The sequence below is a fragment of the Citrus clementina genome, unplaced genomic scaffold (genome assembly GCF_000493195.1).
Source record: "Citrus clementina cultivar Clemenules unplaced genomic scaffold, Citrus_clementina_v1.0 scaffold_1, whole genome shotgun sequence".
NCBI classification, from domain to species: Eukaryota; Viridiplantae; Streptophyta; class Magnoliopsida; order Sapindales; family Rutaceae; genus Citrus; species Citrus x clementina.
Genome location: NW_006263303.1, coordinates 25,346,512 through 25,365,542, shown reverse-complemented (window position 1 = coordinate 25,365,542; position 19,031 = coordinate 25,346,512). Strand labels below are relative to the sequence as shown.

Genomic DNA, 19,031 nt, shown 5'->3' with positions numbered 1-19,031 from the left:
TCCGTGGTGACGTAAAGTCAGACAAACCCACTTCTCATTTCCTCTTTTTTTCTTTTTTACCATTTTGAACCCAGAAAGCAAATTTAATTTGATTAGTTGTGGCTGCGATTGGTTTAATGTTACAACTTATACGATCATCTCGTATATCAGCAGCATGAGGATGAACCCCTTGTGTGCCCAAAAATTAAACTGAGTCAGCAGTCGGCAGCCAGCAGCCAGCACTTTTAATTACAAAATCGAGAACCGCCCCCTCATAAAGAGAATCTAAATCTAGGAATTCTTGGCGAATAATATCTTTGGTAATTATGATCTTTGCCTCTGTAAAACAGCGTGGTTTCTTTTGGGATGCCAAATTAAAAAAAAATAATAAAAATGTAAGGCTCTCTCAGTTATGAAATAAAAGTTGATAGTATATATCATTGTAATCTAAATTACTTTGAAACACGAGTATCCAAAATAATTTATTCCATAGTGAAAATAAAAGATTTGAAAGAGAATTTAATAAACTGTTAAGATTATCATCTTTTTTTATAGTTATAGACATTCAATTATAGACTAATTGGAATATCATACTCAAATAACGCAAAACCTTAATCTAAGTAAATCGGAAATAAGAACTAATATTTTATAAGAAAACTAATTAAGACAAATACAATTAGAACGAGAAAACTAATTGTAATTGTTTACTAATTAAACACTTTAAAATCACGAAAATATGAAACAAGTAATACTAAATAGAGTCTAAATCACATGTTACAGAAGCAAATCATTGATCCTGAGGACAGATAATGGTGCGCATGCAATGAGATGAGGCATCACGCTTGCGCAATTTTCTTGTAGGAAAATGACCTACTACTGAATCAATGAAGAATTTTTTGCCCAAATGGTGTGATTCATACCCTGAAACTGACCCAAATATCACTCTCAAACTTTGGCTCAATTAGTCAAGTATCCGATCAACCACCTCGATAACGTATCAAAAATATCGTAAAAAGTCTAAAGATTAATCAACACCATTAATGGCTCCACGTCCAAGATTATGAAACTAAGATTTCAGTTTTACAAAATCTCAAACGGGATCAAAATCAATTATCAATAATTTGTAGATAGGCAATTTAACAAGTTTTGGCGCCTTACCGCCAAGAGGTCATGTCAATAGATAATAAGAAAACAAACTATCGTTCGCATCATCAATCACGGAGCCAGTCTTTTTGCTTATGAAAGCAAAATTATGTTTTTGCTTCTTGACTTTATGCATTTGTTCTACCCAAGAAAATTAAGCACAAAACTAGATTCTCATCTCTCTTCATTATTATTTAACACGGCTATTGAATTCAATATACGATCAGCTTTGATGCCTAACTTGTATTTAAACTTCATAAATATAATTGCATATCTTGACAAAGACAAACAAAATCAAGATCCTAGGAAATCTACCAAAAGCAAATATGATCAAAGGTTACTAATTTAAAAATTCTCAAAATTAATCCATATGTAAAGTTTATTGATGATTTAAATGCAGCACTGACCGATACAACACCTCCCGCCACCCTCAATATTCGTTGAAACCCTAAACGTTTCCTGTTATACCTCTAAAATCCGTCACTAATAAGACTTACATTAATTTTACAATATTATGTATTCATGATATACTACGAGTTGGGGAAATTAATAAAATCTTAGAGACGAAAGCGCTCTACGTACTGAACAATGTTGCACTGTAATTATTCTCTTGATACAACAGAACTTGGAATAGGCTCGTAATCATCTCATTTTCAACTTGATTCTTGTTGCATCATCTTGTAAGAGAAAATCAGATTTCATACGACACAATATCTATAAAACTATTGTACTATCTATTGCTTGGACGACCCAAAAACTGATCGATATATTATCGTGTGCAATGATAATAAAAACTATTAGAAGAAAGAGAGAATAAGTAAGCATCCAAGGTGATAAGAACAACTTCGATCTCCCATTCAAATAAGCACATCCAAGAAAAGAAATTTTAATTTAATGACCATGATCATCAAAATAAGCAAAATCTAGGGTTATCATTTATGAGGAGTCTAACAGGAAAACAACATATTGCAAGTCTACATCAAGAGTGGAAAACTGCGGCATCAGATAGAGTTTAAAAAGAAAAATAAAAAAAGTGCCGCCTTTGAACAAGTCTCAATCAAAGCATTAGAAGTAAAAATTGATTCAATTGGAGTGTGAGAGAAGTACAGTAAAAATGGTGGCGTTTGTTGGAATGCAGGTGACATTTTGATTTTTCAATCACAAAATCAATTGCAAATCTACAACAAAGATTTATAATTAAGCAAAACAAATCACGCAAGCAGCTAGCAGAGACCAGTTTCGAATCAACACCTGAGATTGCATTTGAATTTTATAATGCGTGTGAAAGGAACATAAGAGTTCAATTAATGACCCTTTTTACCTGTTTAGATTATTACATTCTCCTAATTAAAGAGTAAAAGTACAACCCTTTTGTAGCGTCAAAAGTGTTCATAGGCAGTCAGAAAACACTTCGATTTAATATTATTTTTCACCTGAAAAGAAATAAAATACAAGTTGTTTTACAAGAAGTGATTCCCAGCAGCCAAGTGCTTGTTGTGATACAAACAATCCAAAAATCATTACCACTACTCTTAATTATTTACATCTAGAAGAAACCCTATTTCTAATTTGCTCCGCGGTCCCGTCTCCAACCAAGGTCAAATTAAATCGAAGCACATATTTTGATAAAACAGCCAAATGACAATATTTTCTGGATAAGTACTTCCTCTACATCCTTACTTAATCCCAAAATTCAAATTAATCCTAACTGAATTAGCCAATCTTTCTTATGACGGAAGTACTCTTCAATACAATATAAAAATAAATGAGATTACAAATAAGGTAACCTACAACTTTACCCTAAAAGAATAAAAAGAAAGCAAAGGCAACCTATAAAGAAGAAAAATGACAAGTAGATTAATCTTTGCTTAATTAAATAACACGTAAACTATCGATTAGGGTGTAAACAACTCCTTTTATAAGAAAAAAAGCTACCAAACAAATTAAAAAAAAAAAAAAAACAACTCTCTTTCCTATAGTTTAGATCGCCATTTCTCTTTTCCTATTTTAATTTTATTTTCTTTGCGTATAGCTGCAAAAGTTATCCATATCTTTGGCATTTATTTGATATATCTATTTTGTGCTTTTAAGGTATGATACATGCCTCGGATTCTCATATCTCTTTTTTTTTTTTTTTTTTAAATCCAGTAGTACCCATACAATAGAATATACAACTTGCTTGTTTCTATGTCAGCAGATTGCCATGGTAGTGAATTAAACATTCTCATAAGGGTCAGAAAATTTCTGATGATTCCAGATCATCATGACATACCATCTTGGGTTTTGGATAAAAATGGCGAGATGTTAGAGTCCACAACAATTTTGGTTAGCTTCAAAATATTGAAATAAAAATGAAACGTCTTGTACAAACACCAAAAGGGCCTAATTTTTGACAAAACAATTATTGATGGATCATTGATGGGTAAAATTTTCATAAACAGTCTATCGATGATGTTTCAGGAAAAAACTTATTAATCTTTTGAAATTCAACAAAACGTTGGGATCTCTATGAAATCAGACCCAACCCCAGTATAAAATCTCTCTATGGACCACTGGTCTACCCCACCATCACTCGAGCCAAATGTAGCCGGCAAACCGCCGATGTTCATGTTGAAAAGTATTACGGGTAATATAATGTTCAGGTGCTTGAGGTTTTATGTTCTCACGAATAAGAACATAATTGCTCAAGTTGTATGGAACATATCCCTTATTCGTATTGAGTAATTTTAATTGAAACATCCAAATTTCCAGTATTAAAAATTGACTTTGATTATTAATAATACAAAGGATATTTCAGTCATTCAAAAGGCCGTAAGCAAGCTATCCATTTGTTAGAAATAGACAAACTGCGTCCTTTCTTGAGAAAATGCAAATGCGATTCACCCATATTAGAAATATACATCATCATAATAAGAAAATCAATAGAAATATATAGAAAGTTTGAAAAATGCATAAATCGTGGAATTTAAGAGGCTTAAAACATTTTTATAAATTCTCAAAAAAAATAGACTTTAATACATTAATGACAAAAAAATATTGTTTTCAATGTATTGAAATATATATTTTTTTAGTATTTTAATGACATCCTCATTTTAACAAAGTTCGATGCCACTAATAGATAAAAAAATAGATTTCGATACATTAATAGATATAAAGAAAAAATACACAGTTTTTAATGTATTAAAATACATACATATTTTTTATATTTTAATATGCATCTTACTTTAATAAAGTGTCATTTAAGGATGTTAGAGGGAAGTTAGAAGTACTTCTCAATTCCCACAAAGCCACTTACTTAGTTGTTAATATTATATTTTAATAACCTTTAATTCAACCACATAATCACATCAAACTATTACAATAAAATTAAATAATAATAATAATAATAATTGGCCAACATCTATGAATCTCAATTCTATGAATCTCACATTTATTTATATATTTAATTGTTTTCTATCTTTCTTGTGTAGCTCTATACATCTATGCTAGTTCAGGTGTTGAAGAAGCTTTGGAAATCATTTAAAATGTGTTGACTTGAAACTATTTCTGAGTATTTATGGATGTTGACTTATAACAAGTCTTGTATTAAATTAATCAGGTATATAAAAATCAAGTATTTAGAACATCCCAAGCAGCTCAACAACTATAGGGGATATGGACCTCTTCTGTCCAATTTCTTTATTGTCCTATACTTCTTTTGTCCGTCTCAGAAATTATTTCCTAGTGGAGTCGCAGCATATACAAACAAATATAAAATCACGAAATGATAACAATTATTATTTTTTTTAAACTGATTAGAATTTCTAGAAAATACACAAACTACACTTTTAAAATTAAACTAATAGTATTATTTTAATATTATTTAGGGAATAGGGTTGTGACTTTTAATTTGTTTTAATCATCCGGACGGCCGGGGTATTCAAATCGTGGTCACATTGTCAACGGTGATCATTCCAATCAAAATTAATATTAAAGTCAGCAAAAAATTTATCTAGTCAATTAATTTACAATTAGAATTAAGATTCCTTAAGCTTTTTTTAATTATTAATAATTTTGTCATATGATAAGTTGGTGAGCATGTTGCCTTAAAATTCCTTAAGCTCTCTTAAATAAAAATACTTATTAGTTGCTAGTTAATTCAACCATTAAAATCTTAAGCTGTTATTAGACACCATTTTAATTATTATTATTATTATTTTTAACTTTTGGATGGGGGAAGTCGGGCAGAGCGAAAGTTGCAAAGATGCTAAGGCAAACACCTATAGCTTGGCTTTGGCGGACAATTAATTATTTTTGATAACTATAAAGTTAATTTTATTTGACAATTATTGGTATTTATCAAACTTTCTTCTATGTTTTTTTAAATATTTAGAGCTTTCATTTCACATGAATTGTGACTTGAAACCCACTACATAAGAAAATTAAAAAGAACTCAAGTTTTGCAATAGAGGCTTCGTTAGATCTACATGAATCAATTAATATATTTTAGTTCATTGTTTGTGAATATATGCTCGTCTTATCTTTAAATACCTTCTTCCTTACTTAAGATATTATAAGGGATTTAAGGTTGGAAGTAAGTTAAAAGGAAGAAAAAAAAAAAAGAATAAAATTGAGGATGGTCAACCAAACGGAAGGTAAAATGTCACGTGAGCGGCCATTTTGCTTTGCTGCGTGCAAAGCAAAACTTTTGGTAATGGCACCAAATAAAAATTTGCTGCGGCCATTCACACACCTTTCTCTCAAAACTAGTCGTATAAATAATTCATAATTAAATATTTGCCTCAATTTTTCATATGAAGAGGAGAAAGTGTTGTGTTGGCAATCTGCAATATATGTTGATAGAGCTCTAGACAACACTCATTTACGACTCACATTTTAATATTGATGCTTTACACACAATTTTAATAAATATTCTCTTAAAATGAACTAAATGACAACTTTATTACATTTCTCAATAACTCATTTTAGGGGTAATAACTTCATCAACAATATACTTAAACATTAATTTATTTTGAAGTCATCGAAGATTGGAATAAAATAATAACAAAATTGTATACCCAACGTTTCGAGGGAGTTATTTTATGAATCAATTAGTAAATTAGGTTTTTTTTTTTTAGAAAAATAAGTCATTTGACATTCATTCTTGTTAAAATAATGATTATGGTAATTATGATGATTAGTATTATAAGTATTTATTAATAAAAGTCAAATTCATTTGTAACCTGAAAATAAATATGCCGAAGGATTGTTTATTTATATAATTTTGACATCATTAATAATAATAATAAATACAAGTCAAATACTTTTATAAATCAATTTTGGATTAAATAGAGGCACAGAGGCTATAAAAGAAAACTGAAAATCGGCAAATAATAAATACGCCGGAGTGGCAGACAGAGGATGTTGTGAGGATCACAGCGTCAACAGAGTTATTGAAACTTAGGCTCACGTCACCATTTTTTATTTTATTTTATACAATTAATTAATTACGTAATATGAATTCTTTTTATTTATTTTTATTTTTACAAAAATGACCCCAAACTCCCCTATTTAACGCCCCAAGTCCCCAACTGTCACCAACACAAACACCACAAACAGAAAATAAGCTTCTTTTATTGATCAAAAGAAAATAAGCTTCTTTTGCGATAAAACCGGTTACCGGCGAAGATGATAGCTTGCTTGGGGAGATTTGTGCCGGAGAACGACGTCGAGTCGAGAGCCGAAAACGACGACGTTTCGACCATATGCAAGAGTCTTGGGCTCAAAGGCAGCATCGACTTCGGAGTCGGGGCCACTAACGGCTCAGCTGACAAAGATTTCGGCGGAATGTATTCATACAAGCCTCTGGCTGTAATCAGACCATCTGGCGCCGATGACGTGGCGGTCGTAATCAAAGCTGCGCATCTGCAATCGAATCTGACGGTGGCGGCGAGAGGCAACGGCCACTCGATTAACGGCCAGGCGATGGCTGACCGAGGTCTCGTCATAGATATGGGGTCCACTGGAGACAGCCACTTCGAGATAGTAAAGGTTAAGGGCTCCACCTATCTGGATGTCTCCGGAGGGGCATTATGGGAAGATGTGCTAAAACGATGCGTTGAGGACTTCGGTCTGGCTCCAAGATCGTGGACGGATTACCTGCGTTTAACGGTGGGCGGAACGTTATCTAACGCCGGAGTTAGTGGCCAGGCCTTCCGCTACGGCCCGCAAATATCAAACGTTGCGCAGTTAGACGTCGTAACGGGAAATGGCGACATGGTAACTTGCTCAGAAAGTCGACAACCTGAATTGTTTTTTAATGTGCTTGGCGGCCTTGGCCAGTTCGGTATCATTACCAGAGCTAGGGTTTTGCTACAGTCAGCACCGGACAAGGTGAGGATTTTGATTATTATTATTATTATTATTAGTTCTTTAGATTTCTCATTAACTTGTCTGATGCTTGTTTACCAGAATTTTAGTGCATGAACGACACGTTTACGCTACGTAATTTGGTTCTTTAGGGGTTCTTTATATATAATATATTGCTATTGTAATTAGGTGAGATGGATAAGGCTAGTTTATGCCGAGTTTGACGAGTTCACTCGGGATGCTGAGTTGCTGGTGAGTCTGAAGGAGGAGCGTGAGTCGTTCGATTACGTGGAAGGTTTCGTGTTCGTGAACAGTGATGACACGGTCAATGGCTGGCCTTCGGTACCCCTGGACCCGGCTCAAGTTTTCGACCCTGCTCACTTACCTCAAACCGCCGGCTCAGTACTATACTGCCTTGAAGTGGCACTTCATTACAACAACAGTGACCCTCGCTCAGCTGTTGATGCGGTAACTAAAATTTACCAACTCCTAGGAACAATCTCCTGCATCGCATCTCATTGCATTAAAAAGAAACTTATGCTTTATCTTCGTTTATTTCCTCGATCAAATATTCACAACCAATTCTACACACGCGCACACACACAGCGGGCGTCCGGAAGAATTTGAGTGGCGGTGGGCCATGTTGTGTCCAATGATCACTGATTTTTCACCTAGGTGGATGCTAAGTGCGTCTCCTTTGAAGATGTTGACCATGGATTTAGCTCATGGGTCCCGCAACGAATTGTCCCGGCGGACAGTGATAAAGTCAAAAGACTCAGATTTCAGGGACATGTGTCCTACGCTAAGCGAGGGACGACGGCTTATTCTGGTCCACCATTATTCATATCACCAAATAAATTTAAAATAAATTTTAAGAGAGGGACTTATATAGTTCGTGACTTGAAACTGACCATACAGTATAATGTATATCTTCCATTGGATTTTCTGACAAAGAAAAGATATGGAAAACGCCTATCCTTCTCCATACAATTACGATAATGACATTGTGGGGGCCACTGTATTTTTCTAAAACGTACGTTTCTACGGGGGTCACTTTTGGGATATAAGGTTCGCGTCAAGGTTAATATAGTAATGCTACATCTATAGGTGTCGGGGTGCTGATCATTGAGATTTTGCTGATGAGATACGGTCCACACCTCGATCAAATGTCCAATAAGCCCTTTACTGTCTGGAATGGAATCTGTAAATCAATTGAACAGTGTTATCTTAATTCTTACATTTCTAAATGACCTGAACTGCCCCTAATTTTGGTGATACTTTTACTTTGTTCTTTGTGTAGGTTGTGGACAGATTACTTGAACGGCTAGGATTTGTCAGCAAACTGAACTTCCCAGTGGACGTGAGCTACGTGGACTTTTTATTGCGTGTAAAGCTAGTTGAGGAACATGCAAGGGCCAACGGGATGTGGGACTCTCCTCACCCTTGGTTAAACATGTTCGTATCAAAATCAAACCTCGCAGAATTTAATCGTGCGGTGTTCAACGAGATCTTGAAGGATGGGATCAATGGCCCCATGCTTGTGTACCCTCTGCTGCGAAGCAAGTAAGTACACCTCCTAAGCCCGTCTTACATGCATTAAGTGGCCCCCGTCGTCTTAATTGGCTTGCTTCTTGCTGTTGTCGTTCTCGGCATTTCTGTCACGTGTGATTAAATTACATTGATGGACCGAGGTTTTGGACCAAGTGCCTACTATCTCGACACGTATTAGGCCTGTGGGTCCCATTGGACCCGCATACGCTTGGCCCAGATGTAAAAATTATTGAATCACCTGACCCTTTCAATCTAATAATGCTGACTAAATAGCTGAGCAATTTAAAATCCCGGTGGTTAAGATTTTGAAAGTAGGTCAAATGTTGTTTACTCCTGATTAGGGGACCCACATGCCATCTTTGGTTTTCATTTTTTTCTCCTCATAGTCATACCATGCCCTACATATTAAATAACTGGCTGTAGCACCAACTATAACCTGCAGCTTGCTGTACAGAATTAAAAAGACCCTCAGTACATAAATAAGTTTCTGTTTACGTCATGTTAGGTGTATGGTGCAGCTGTGGGCTGTGGCTGTGTTTAGCGTATAAGCAAACGTAGAAAGGGGAGTGTACTTGTGGGACAAAGATATGGTGGGGCCCACAGGATGATAATTTCTGTTTTCCATTTTTTCACCATATTATTATATTTCACGGACCTTTTTTTTTTCTTTTTTCTTTTTTCCTGATAAATATTTAAATGGACCTAACTGTGTACTTATATAAGTGAAGAAGAAACAGGCTTCTGATATGGATTGCGAATGGAGGGGTATTTTGGGAATTAAGATAGCCGTATCTGTTTTTGAAAGTGGTGAAGAGGGCAATTACGTCATTTGGATTTTTCCTTTTTGTGGAAAATGAGATTTTGGGTGAGGTAACTTTCATGGTCAGTCTGTCATTTTGGAAACGACAAGGATATTTATTCGCCAACCAAGCTATAATGCCACCATAATTTGTCTGGGCTCCAGCAACGATTTTTCCTCATGGACGAATTTGTCCTTTTGGTGGGCACGGTGTTGTTGGGCTGTGTGCACATAAATGTGGAATATGTACTTCCGTTGCAAAAAACTGGTCAATAAGAGTCGTCGCATTTAGAAATTTGATGGGAAAACAGATAGATTTGAGCAATTAAATTTTAATTCCTTTTTTTTTTTTTAAATTCCACTTGAAAATACCTCACAAAATGAGTAGTTAGACTTAGATGTAGTCAAAAGTCTGTCTTGGTTGATGCTTCAATAATATTTGTAATGGTCTATATGGAATATTCTGCCTTTCTTTTTATGCGCATCGATGTAATTAATTAATTAATTAATTGTTCTCTTGCTATGTAATTAGGTGGGATGATCGTACTTCGGTGATGGTACCGGAGGAGGAAATCTTTTACCTCGTGGCCTTGCTCCGATTCCCTCCTCCACACGAGGACGGCGCTTCAATTAAGAAATTAGTTGACCAAAACCGAGGGATCGTTCAGTACTGTAAAGACAGGGGATTCGATTTCAAGCTGTTCTTCCCTCACTACAAATCAGAAGAGGAATGGAAATGTCATTTTGGAGATCGATGGACGAGATTTCGAGACAGCAAGAAGGCTTTTGATCCAAAACACATTCTTGCCCCCGGACAGAAAATATTTTCAAGGATTAGTAATGAACCCTAAGTGTACAAAAAAAAAAAAGTGTAATATTGTTCCTTATGCTGCTAAGAATGATGATCAAATGTAATTTTTCTTGGCATCTATTATACTGTTGTTGGGGTTTAATTGCAGCTCGGCCATGTGCTCATTCCAGTTATCAGCTGAATATAATTGGGGCAATGTAAAGGCACATCTTTTCAGCCAAAACTTTTTTATCCTTTTTATGTGCATGATTCTAAGTTGAAAAGATTACCTGAAATGATCAATGATTTGACCATGATTAATGTATGGTCACATATGATATGATGACTGTAGCAACCTAACTATCATGCTCCTTAGCTTATCTATACAAATCTTTTACATCAGTGTCAGTATTGCTTAATTTAATCATGCTTGTCTTTATCATGCTATCTAGCAAAACTGGTGCCCATAAGCCAATCAATTTCGACCGCTCAATTGATGTCTTATCTAAGATGATCTTATACATATATAGTGCTCGATTGACGTCTCAGTTCGAGATTTATTTGACTTCAAATTAAAGTTGCTGCATATAGAGTCAAATCTTTTTGGACAATTAGGGTTTTGGAGTTAGGTCTCAACAGATTCGCTTTTCATGCAAAAAAGATTATCATCTAAACTACAAAAGCCATCACTTTTTTTCTTTTCTTTTTTTCCTTTTTTTGCCCCTCTCTTTCTTTTTTTGGCTTTAGCTAATTAGTTCAATTTTTCATTAATCTCGGGTGGTGTCGTTTATTTGGGTTCATGCAAAAATCAAATCCACCCCAATTTTTAACTTTTTCTTTTGCTTTCTTTTTTCTCTCTCCCTTTTTTGTTTTTTTTTTTTTCCTCCTAAAAAGTAGAGAATAGATAAAAATGAAGTGGGGTCCGGAGAGCAGCAGCAGCAGCTTTCGAAGGACAATTATAAGATCATGATTTTTGGTAAGATGGACCAACCAATCAGTAAATAGTCTCACTGTTTCAACCCCCATGCAGTCTCTCCTCCTATTCTCATATATGGGATGCGTTAAAGTTATTTCTTTGGAAAACGTGTCATGCACTGCGCGGACGTGTTTTCCCGGCGGAGATCATGTTGAATTATTAAATGCTATTTAATCTCCAATTGCCCCAATTATTTAATTGATCACCTACCATTTCGATCTCTTCACAATCTAGCAACTAGTACTAGGACTGTCGGAGGCACTGAACTCGACAAATACTGAAGATTTTGTGTAAAGTGATCCCGACAAATTATTAAATTAACAAAGTTATACTTACATGTAACGTTTTCTTATTTTTATTTCTTTTCTCGTTACACCATCAATTTATTTATTTTTTTTTTTTGGTAGTTGTTTCTCAAAAATTATAAGTATACAAAGCATTTTACATATTAAGGAACAGGAAGGGATGTATGAAGAAGCAGCGATGAAATAGTTTGAAAATTTGAAGCTTTTCAATGAATGGGGGCAGTAAAAGTGATATACCAGGCAAGATTCTATTGTAGTTATTCTTTGAATTAAAGTTATATGAAGGAAATCTATTCGCGTCATACGTCGCTCATTTTACTTTTAGTATTAAGAGAGCTTTAAGTTTCTTGATTCTATGAATTAAGTTCGAGGAGGTCAAAATTTAGGAATCCTAGAATGGATAATTTTTTATTATCCTCTCTTTTGAGTACAAGCTTTTTGAAAATTGACATACATAGCATGTGAACCGTTTTGTCTTATAAGAAGAAGAAGAATAAGATCCATGCACGTCGTAAAAAGCTAAACAACTAGTGATTTTATACTCTTATTGAAGCAAGCGATCAAATCATCTTATCCATTTATATATACCATGCACATAGAATTATCAATGGATTTCTGTTGTAAATAAATAAATAAATAAATTCGATTCCCTTCAGCAGGAGACAGAACAAGATCTTGGTCGCCAGCGTCGTTGTCCGAAAATCCAAGGCAAATAACGACTAGGGGCAGGCCACTTGAGCATAATTACAAAAATGGTTTAAATTTTAGCAGGCCTTTACAGTTGTAGCCATGATTATTTGCCATTATGTTTGTGCCTTACAGCCTTAGTAAGCTAGCCAGCTTCAATTCCTAAATAATAATGATAATAAAGTTCCGTCAAAAGTTATATATATGGCCCCTCTCTATTTTTCTAGCTGCAACTGTCCTGACAATGAGGGCCATGCATGCCAAATCATTTTGGCTGAAATGAAAAAGAAACTTATCGAAGCAGCGCTTGTGAGGGCTTCCTAGTTGAGTGTCACCATCACATGAGATAGAAATACGACTAATGCTTCATATAATTACAAGGGATGAGCAAGCAGTATATATCATCAATTACCCCTATTAGTTCACTAAATAATCTTTTAGAACAACGAAAAAAGTGAATCACTGGTCTTCTTGTGGTGATGTAGCTAATCAAACTTATCTATATGGAAAGAGCAACGGTCCTATTTTGTAATTCATTAGATACTAATATATCTTGTAATTAAATGTCATGGACACAACTCCCCCCCCCCCTCCAAAAAAAAGAAAACATGTTGCTAAGTAGTTGTGTGTGTTACAGTAAGTAGCAACATGCGTTTACAGTAAATCTTATAAACCACTGTTAAGATTTTATCCTCTCTAACATTCGAGGAACGAGAGACACCTAAATCACATTCACTTCACTTAATTATTGCATAACTAAAGAAGGAAATTGAACCCTTATAATTACTTTTATGGGGAGTGTTCCCCCACCTAGGCCAAAGGTCCACTAGTACATAAGTTTGGTTTTAAGTTGAGCTAATGGGCTGGGCTAGTCATAGTTATTGGCTTGGAGATTTGTTTCATGAGAGAGGCTTTTAACACTCCTCAATATGGATGGTAAAAAGCCCAATCAAAGCCCCTGTTATTGATAATAGGTCAAGAGTCAAGACTCTTTAAAAGCATGCTAAAACTTAGATGGAATGGGTTTTAAAATTTGTTGCCTATGTCCATGGCCTCATAATATAGACAGGGCTGAACTTTTTTGCTCGCCTTAGTTATTTATTATCCTTTTAAAATTGTCTTTTCAATTATGTTCCATTTAATACAAAAAATGTCCGTTATTTCTAAATTATCATCCTTCATTTGTGTGGTTTTAATTTCTAACAGCTTTTTATTATTTCCAATAAATTTCTCACTCTTTAACTTTTTGAATTTTTGTTGTCTCTATTCTTCTCTCCGAACTTTCTTTTCTTATAAAACTCAAAAACAATAGCCTTTCTCTCTATAAAACTAAAAAATATTAGTTTTTCATCATTAAAAATAATTAATTAGGAAGAAAAAGAAAAGGAACAGGAGATAATTTTAAATTTGAATAGAGAGTTACAGAAAAAAAAAAGCCATAAAAATGAATTGATCATGAATCTAAAGAACTTACAGCAAAAGATAAAAAAAAATATGGTGTGCAAAAGAGGAGGGAGGAAATAATTGGGATTAATTATATTAGTATTTGTGATTTAAAGAAATTTTAGTAGAAGAGGGATTAATTATATCAGGATATTGTAAGGGTGTTAAAAGCACCACTTTTGTTTCATTAGCATTACGCTGCGGATGGACCGGGTTCGTTTTGTGGGCTTAAGCAATGAAATGTAGAGATTCATGAAAGAGTCCAGCTTCTAACTAAAATCCTTATAACACATTCCTTGAATTTTACTTTCTAAAATACCCCAGATTTAATTTATAAAATACAAATTCATATAATAAAAGTAACCATCTAGCCATAAAAAATCATCCAAAGAAAATGTTTATCTTTTAAGTTTTTATTATAATATACATACAAATCCTAAAATCTTTAAATATGTATAATATTATTTATATTTCCATAACTCAAAACTCTTGTTATTTTCTTTTAAAAAATATATTTTAATTAAAATATAAAATTATGAAATGGGGTAGGTGTAAATATTTTGTTAAAAGAATATTTTACTTAAATATTTAATTAAATTTTCATTCAAAACTAGTAATAAATTAATATGTAATTGGTTATTTAGGTAATTTCAATAAGAAAGATATTTATGAAGAACTTTGAGGGTGTAGGAAGGCCTACTCTTCATGAAAAAGGAATGGGATGGTCTTTTTCTTCCCATTTAGAAACTTCAAACTCTTCATTTTAGTTGTGAAGTTAGGCATGGGGACAATGACAAAACTCAAGTATAAGTATGAGAGAGACTTTAAAATTCATAGGGTGAAATTCATACACGTATAGCACAATTTAAAGACCTAACAAATATAACTAAAAAATAAACACTTCTTAAGTACGAGACCTCAACGTCATGCCTAAAAAACTATACATTCTACTCTCACTACTATTTAGAGAGGTATATCAATCATTACCAAAAGTTGTGAGAGAGAGATACACATTATCGAGTACCTAGTGAGGTGACATGAACTAGCGTCTTAATTTCAGCTAGCCACCTTCCCTTTAAATAAAAGAGTCGAGCTTCTAACACCCCTTAATTATCCTTTTAAAACTCATTTTTCAATTATACTTCTTTTAATACCAAAAACATCATTTCTCTCTAAATTGACTTTTTTTTTTCTTTAATTTTCGTCTGTTTTCTCACTTTCAAAATTCTTCTTTAGAAAAATATATATATATAGCATTTCTTACCTCACCCTTTGCACAATATAATTTCATAGTTAATAAATTTTTTAAAGCATTGTCATCCCTATTCTTCTCTTCAAACTTTCTCTCTTCACAAACCTAAAAAATACTGGCTTGACAAGAATAAATGTAAGTGAAAAAAGAAAAAGAGAAATGTGTTATTTAAAATTTTTACAAACCAATTGACTATACCAGAGCCATAAATTGAAAAAAATTAAGAAAACAGATTAATGATAATTCTAAAAGTGTTTGCGGTTTGCAACAGCATGGAAAAAAAACAAGCAACGCAGATGGAAGAGAGAGAAAATATGGATGAAGTTCGTTATAATTGTGCTTTATGCCTAATCTCACTATTTTAGCCCCAAGGCCCATTGGCAGCTGTGGTGACCCAATTATGATGCTCGGAGATCTTTGTAAGGTCTTTCATCTTGGCCCATCGATTGTTTAATTACATATTGCACAATAATTAATACATATAGGAGTTGTATTTTACTATTTTAAACATCTGAAGTATGAAATTCTTTCAATTTCAAATATTTTTTAAAAATTTATTTTTTTATTTTTTATAACTTATTTTTTATTTTCACCACATTTAAATTTAAATAGAAAAAAGTAAATTTTTATGTTTTTTTATCTAAATAGAAAAAAGGACTGAATGGGAAATAAATATTATATTCTAAAAATATTTCTATAAAATTTATTTATTTCCTAAACTATAAAATATAATTTATTTTTTTGTTTTGATTTGTAAAGACATAAATGTGAAATAACGATGTTTAAGATGTTTTTTATTTATAAAAATAAACAAATACCACTTATATTCAGATATTAGAAAAAAAAAACACTATCATACACTTCTTCTTATTTATTTATTTATTTATTTTTTAGTAATGTAACTTATGTTTGTTATCGTAAGAATTACCCTTCCAATTATAAAATTATATAATTTTCGAAATCATGGAGTGAATTTAACGATTTGATTATAAAATCAACAAAAAAGTGAATATATTGCCCTTGTACACGATTTAATTAATCTTACAAATTGCATTTCAAATATTTCTCACTTATATTATCAATGTATAAACTGAATGTGTAAATGAATTCCACCAAGTCAATGATATTTATGGCTTTTGGTTGGTCAACGGTCGGCCATTTGCAAGAGACATTGTCAAGAATTTGATGGGCCGATCGATTTTTCCAAATCTTTTTATGACCATCGATTCAATCGATGGGACCTACATGATTCCCCTCAGGGAAGCCGGTGACCTTGACTTCAAGTCAATTGTTCCTTAATGCCATTGGTTAATCATTCTTAATTATCAAAAGTCGGGGGTTAATTAAAAAACACAATTATTAAAATTTAAAGATAAATTTAATTATCCCACTTGGGTCGTAATTCGCAAACAACGAAAACTTTAATAAACAGGAATGTTCAAACGTTGATTTTTTTTTTTTTGTGGTTTAAAGTATCTATTTAGATATCAAATTTACAATAACTGTTTATATTAGTAGTATTTTTAAATTTTTTCCCGATAATTAACAATCTTTTGTAGCAATATTGTCCTTTGTCAGTTTTTAAAAGTAGCATTTCATAAATCTCAATAAGCATAAGTAAGAAAATGACATTTCATGTACCTCAATTAAAAAAAAAAATGACTCGCTTAAATCCATTAAATTAATTTGAAAATTAGAATTAGATGGATGATTTGGATAAAAGATCTCTCTCTTTTTTTAAAATCTAAATAACTAACTACGAATAATTTATCAAGTCTAATTGTCACTTTTTTATTCAACATTTATAGAACACCATTTATTTTATTTGTATTCTTCAATTTTCTTATCAAAATTTTCTTTCTTTGAACATCTAATTGAAAGTCGAAATGTTTTTTAACTACACATTCGATACGATTAAAGTCAATAAACACAAATCAAGGACTAAATCAGTGATATGAAGTTGGTAATCTATTGAAGAGGGATTAATCTCCTTAACATAAACAATGTCAACTAATTACATGATAAATTAAGATTAATAATTGAAATAGTATCTAAGAAAATTAGTTATTATTATTTCTTACATATATACCTGCCTCCTCAATAGTCACTCATAAGTAAATGTGAACACACAAATTAAAAAATGGAAAAAGGGCAAGAGTTCGATTGTGACAGCTGGGAAGGCAGCTGCAATTATAAAACCCTACCAACAGAGCAAGACTTCGACTGAGAGGCAACAGTGAATGGGGGGGGTAACTTTTTCACTTAGTCTCTGATAAATAACGGGGCCCGCTTTAGTTTCAAATAATTTTACCTTTTTACAGACCAAATAATAAAAACACCGCAGGGGGGGCTTCAGTCGGGGTACTTAAATACTTATAAGCAACAGCCCAACATATTTGTTGTGTTATGTACTGTTTCTGCAGCGGTTCAGTGGTCCCGGCGACCGTGATGACCGTGGACCACCTGTCGTCTTTGATTAAAGTCTCTGCCTCTTTTCGTAAAATTGCTCTGATGAAGCAATCTCGTCCGTTGGATCTACTTACTTTCTACTTTTATCATCCAGTACGGTAATTTTAAGCGCTCTGCTGGAGAAGGAAGCAGGCACTGATAAAGTGGGGCCAGCCCGATGGTAAAGTAAATGTTGAAAACGCAATCTTATCAAACTTCTTCTAACACAGTTGCTGTTGGCTCCGCGTGAGAGAGAGAAAAGCCTGGGGATTAACAAAACACACTAATTAAAGCTTAATTATTCCAAAGACATGGGTGCTTAACTGCTAATATTACAGCATAATTACAATGCAGTGTTAATGAAATTACAAACTAAATTGTAATACCATCATCATATGTTTAATAACTAGGACTTTCTCTTGATCTAACTACTTAAAAAAAGAAATAAATGATTTAATATAATAATATTAGTAATGAGTAATTTTTTATTCATTTTCATTTTATTATCTATATAGGAGAAAAGATTAGCAATTTACTAAAAAAAAATTATCTTGTTATATAAAAAATAATACAAAATCAAAAACTTGAATTTGTTTAATTTTCCATCTGCAATTTATAATGCGTACCAATTGTCCATTAAAAAGACATAATTGTCATTACAAAATAACTACCATTATATTTTGTATTTTGTTTCGTCTTATCATTTTATAAAGATAATTATATTTTTTTTTTGGAGGATTGTTGACACAAATAGCATACATTATGTGCAAATTTGAATAAATTCAAAATTTTATAATATTTTTGATAATATGATAAATTTCGAGTGGACAATTAATAATCTTTCTTTGTATAATCATTTGTTTTTAAAAGAAGAAAAATAAAAAGTTTAGTTAAAAAAAGGTCGGAGAAATTTTTAGATAAATTACCAATAATATTAGGGATCTCAATATTTGAGTTCAACTTGAATTCTAATACCATGTATCACCCACTTATTAAATGATATATTTTATAATTTATAAAATAATTTAACTATTATATAGCAGATGAATACCACATCAGTTGAGATCTAAATTAAGACTTAACTACTGCTCGGGAAACTGCTTCTTTCCATTGTGGCATTTTCATCGCACCTAATGACAGCAAGCCAGCGGGATAATTATGATCCACAGGGGAAAAAAAAAAAAAAACCCTCTAAACGATACCGTTTTGCTCTCGGAAAAATAACTGAAATTCACAAAAATCTATAATTTATTTTTTAAGAATTTAAAATATTTAGCAATTGCATACAATTACAACCATAACTACAGCCG

The 19,031-nt window shown here is 32.8% G+C and overlaps 1 protein-coding gene across 1 annotated transcript; it reads left to right on the top strand.

The window, feature by feature from the left end:
• The first annotated feature begins 6,711 nt into the window (after nucleotides 1-6,711).
• LOC18055306 (cytokinin dehydrogenase 7) lies at nucleotides 6,712-10,931 on the top strand. The gene is made up of 4 exons (XM_006452937.2): nucleotides 6,712-7,494; nucleotides 7,660-7,938; nucleotides 8,771-9,033; nucleotides 10,353-10,931. The coding sequence occupies exons 1-4, from the start codon at nucleotides 6,790-6,792 to the stop codon at nucleotides 10,669-10,671; spliced, it is 1,566 nt and encodes a 521-aa protein (XP_006453000.1). The 5' UTR covers nucleotides 6,712-6,789; the 3' UTR covers nucleotides 10,672-10,931.
• The last annotated feature ends 8,100 nt before the right edge of the window (nucleotides 10,932-19,031 follow it).

Coding starts and splice junctions, on each gene's coding strand:
- LOC18055306 (XM_006452937.2), top strand. CDS start 6,790: ATGATAGCTTGCTTGGGGAGATTTGTGCCGGAGAACGACGTCGAGTCG. Junction 7,495..7,659: donor TACAGTCAGCACCGGACAAG/GTGAGGATTTTG, acceptor TATTGTAATTAG/GTGAGATGGATAAGGCTAGT. Junction 9,034..10,352: donor TACCCTCTGCTGCGAAGCAA/GTAAGTACACCT, acceptor CTATGTAATTAG/GTGGGATGATCGTACTTCGG.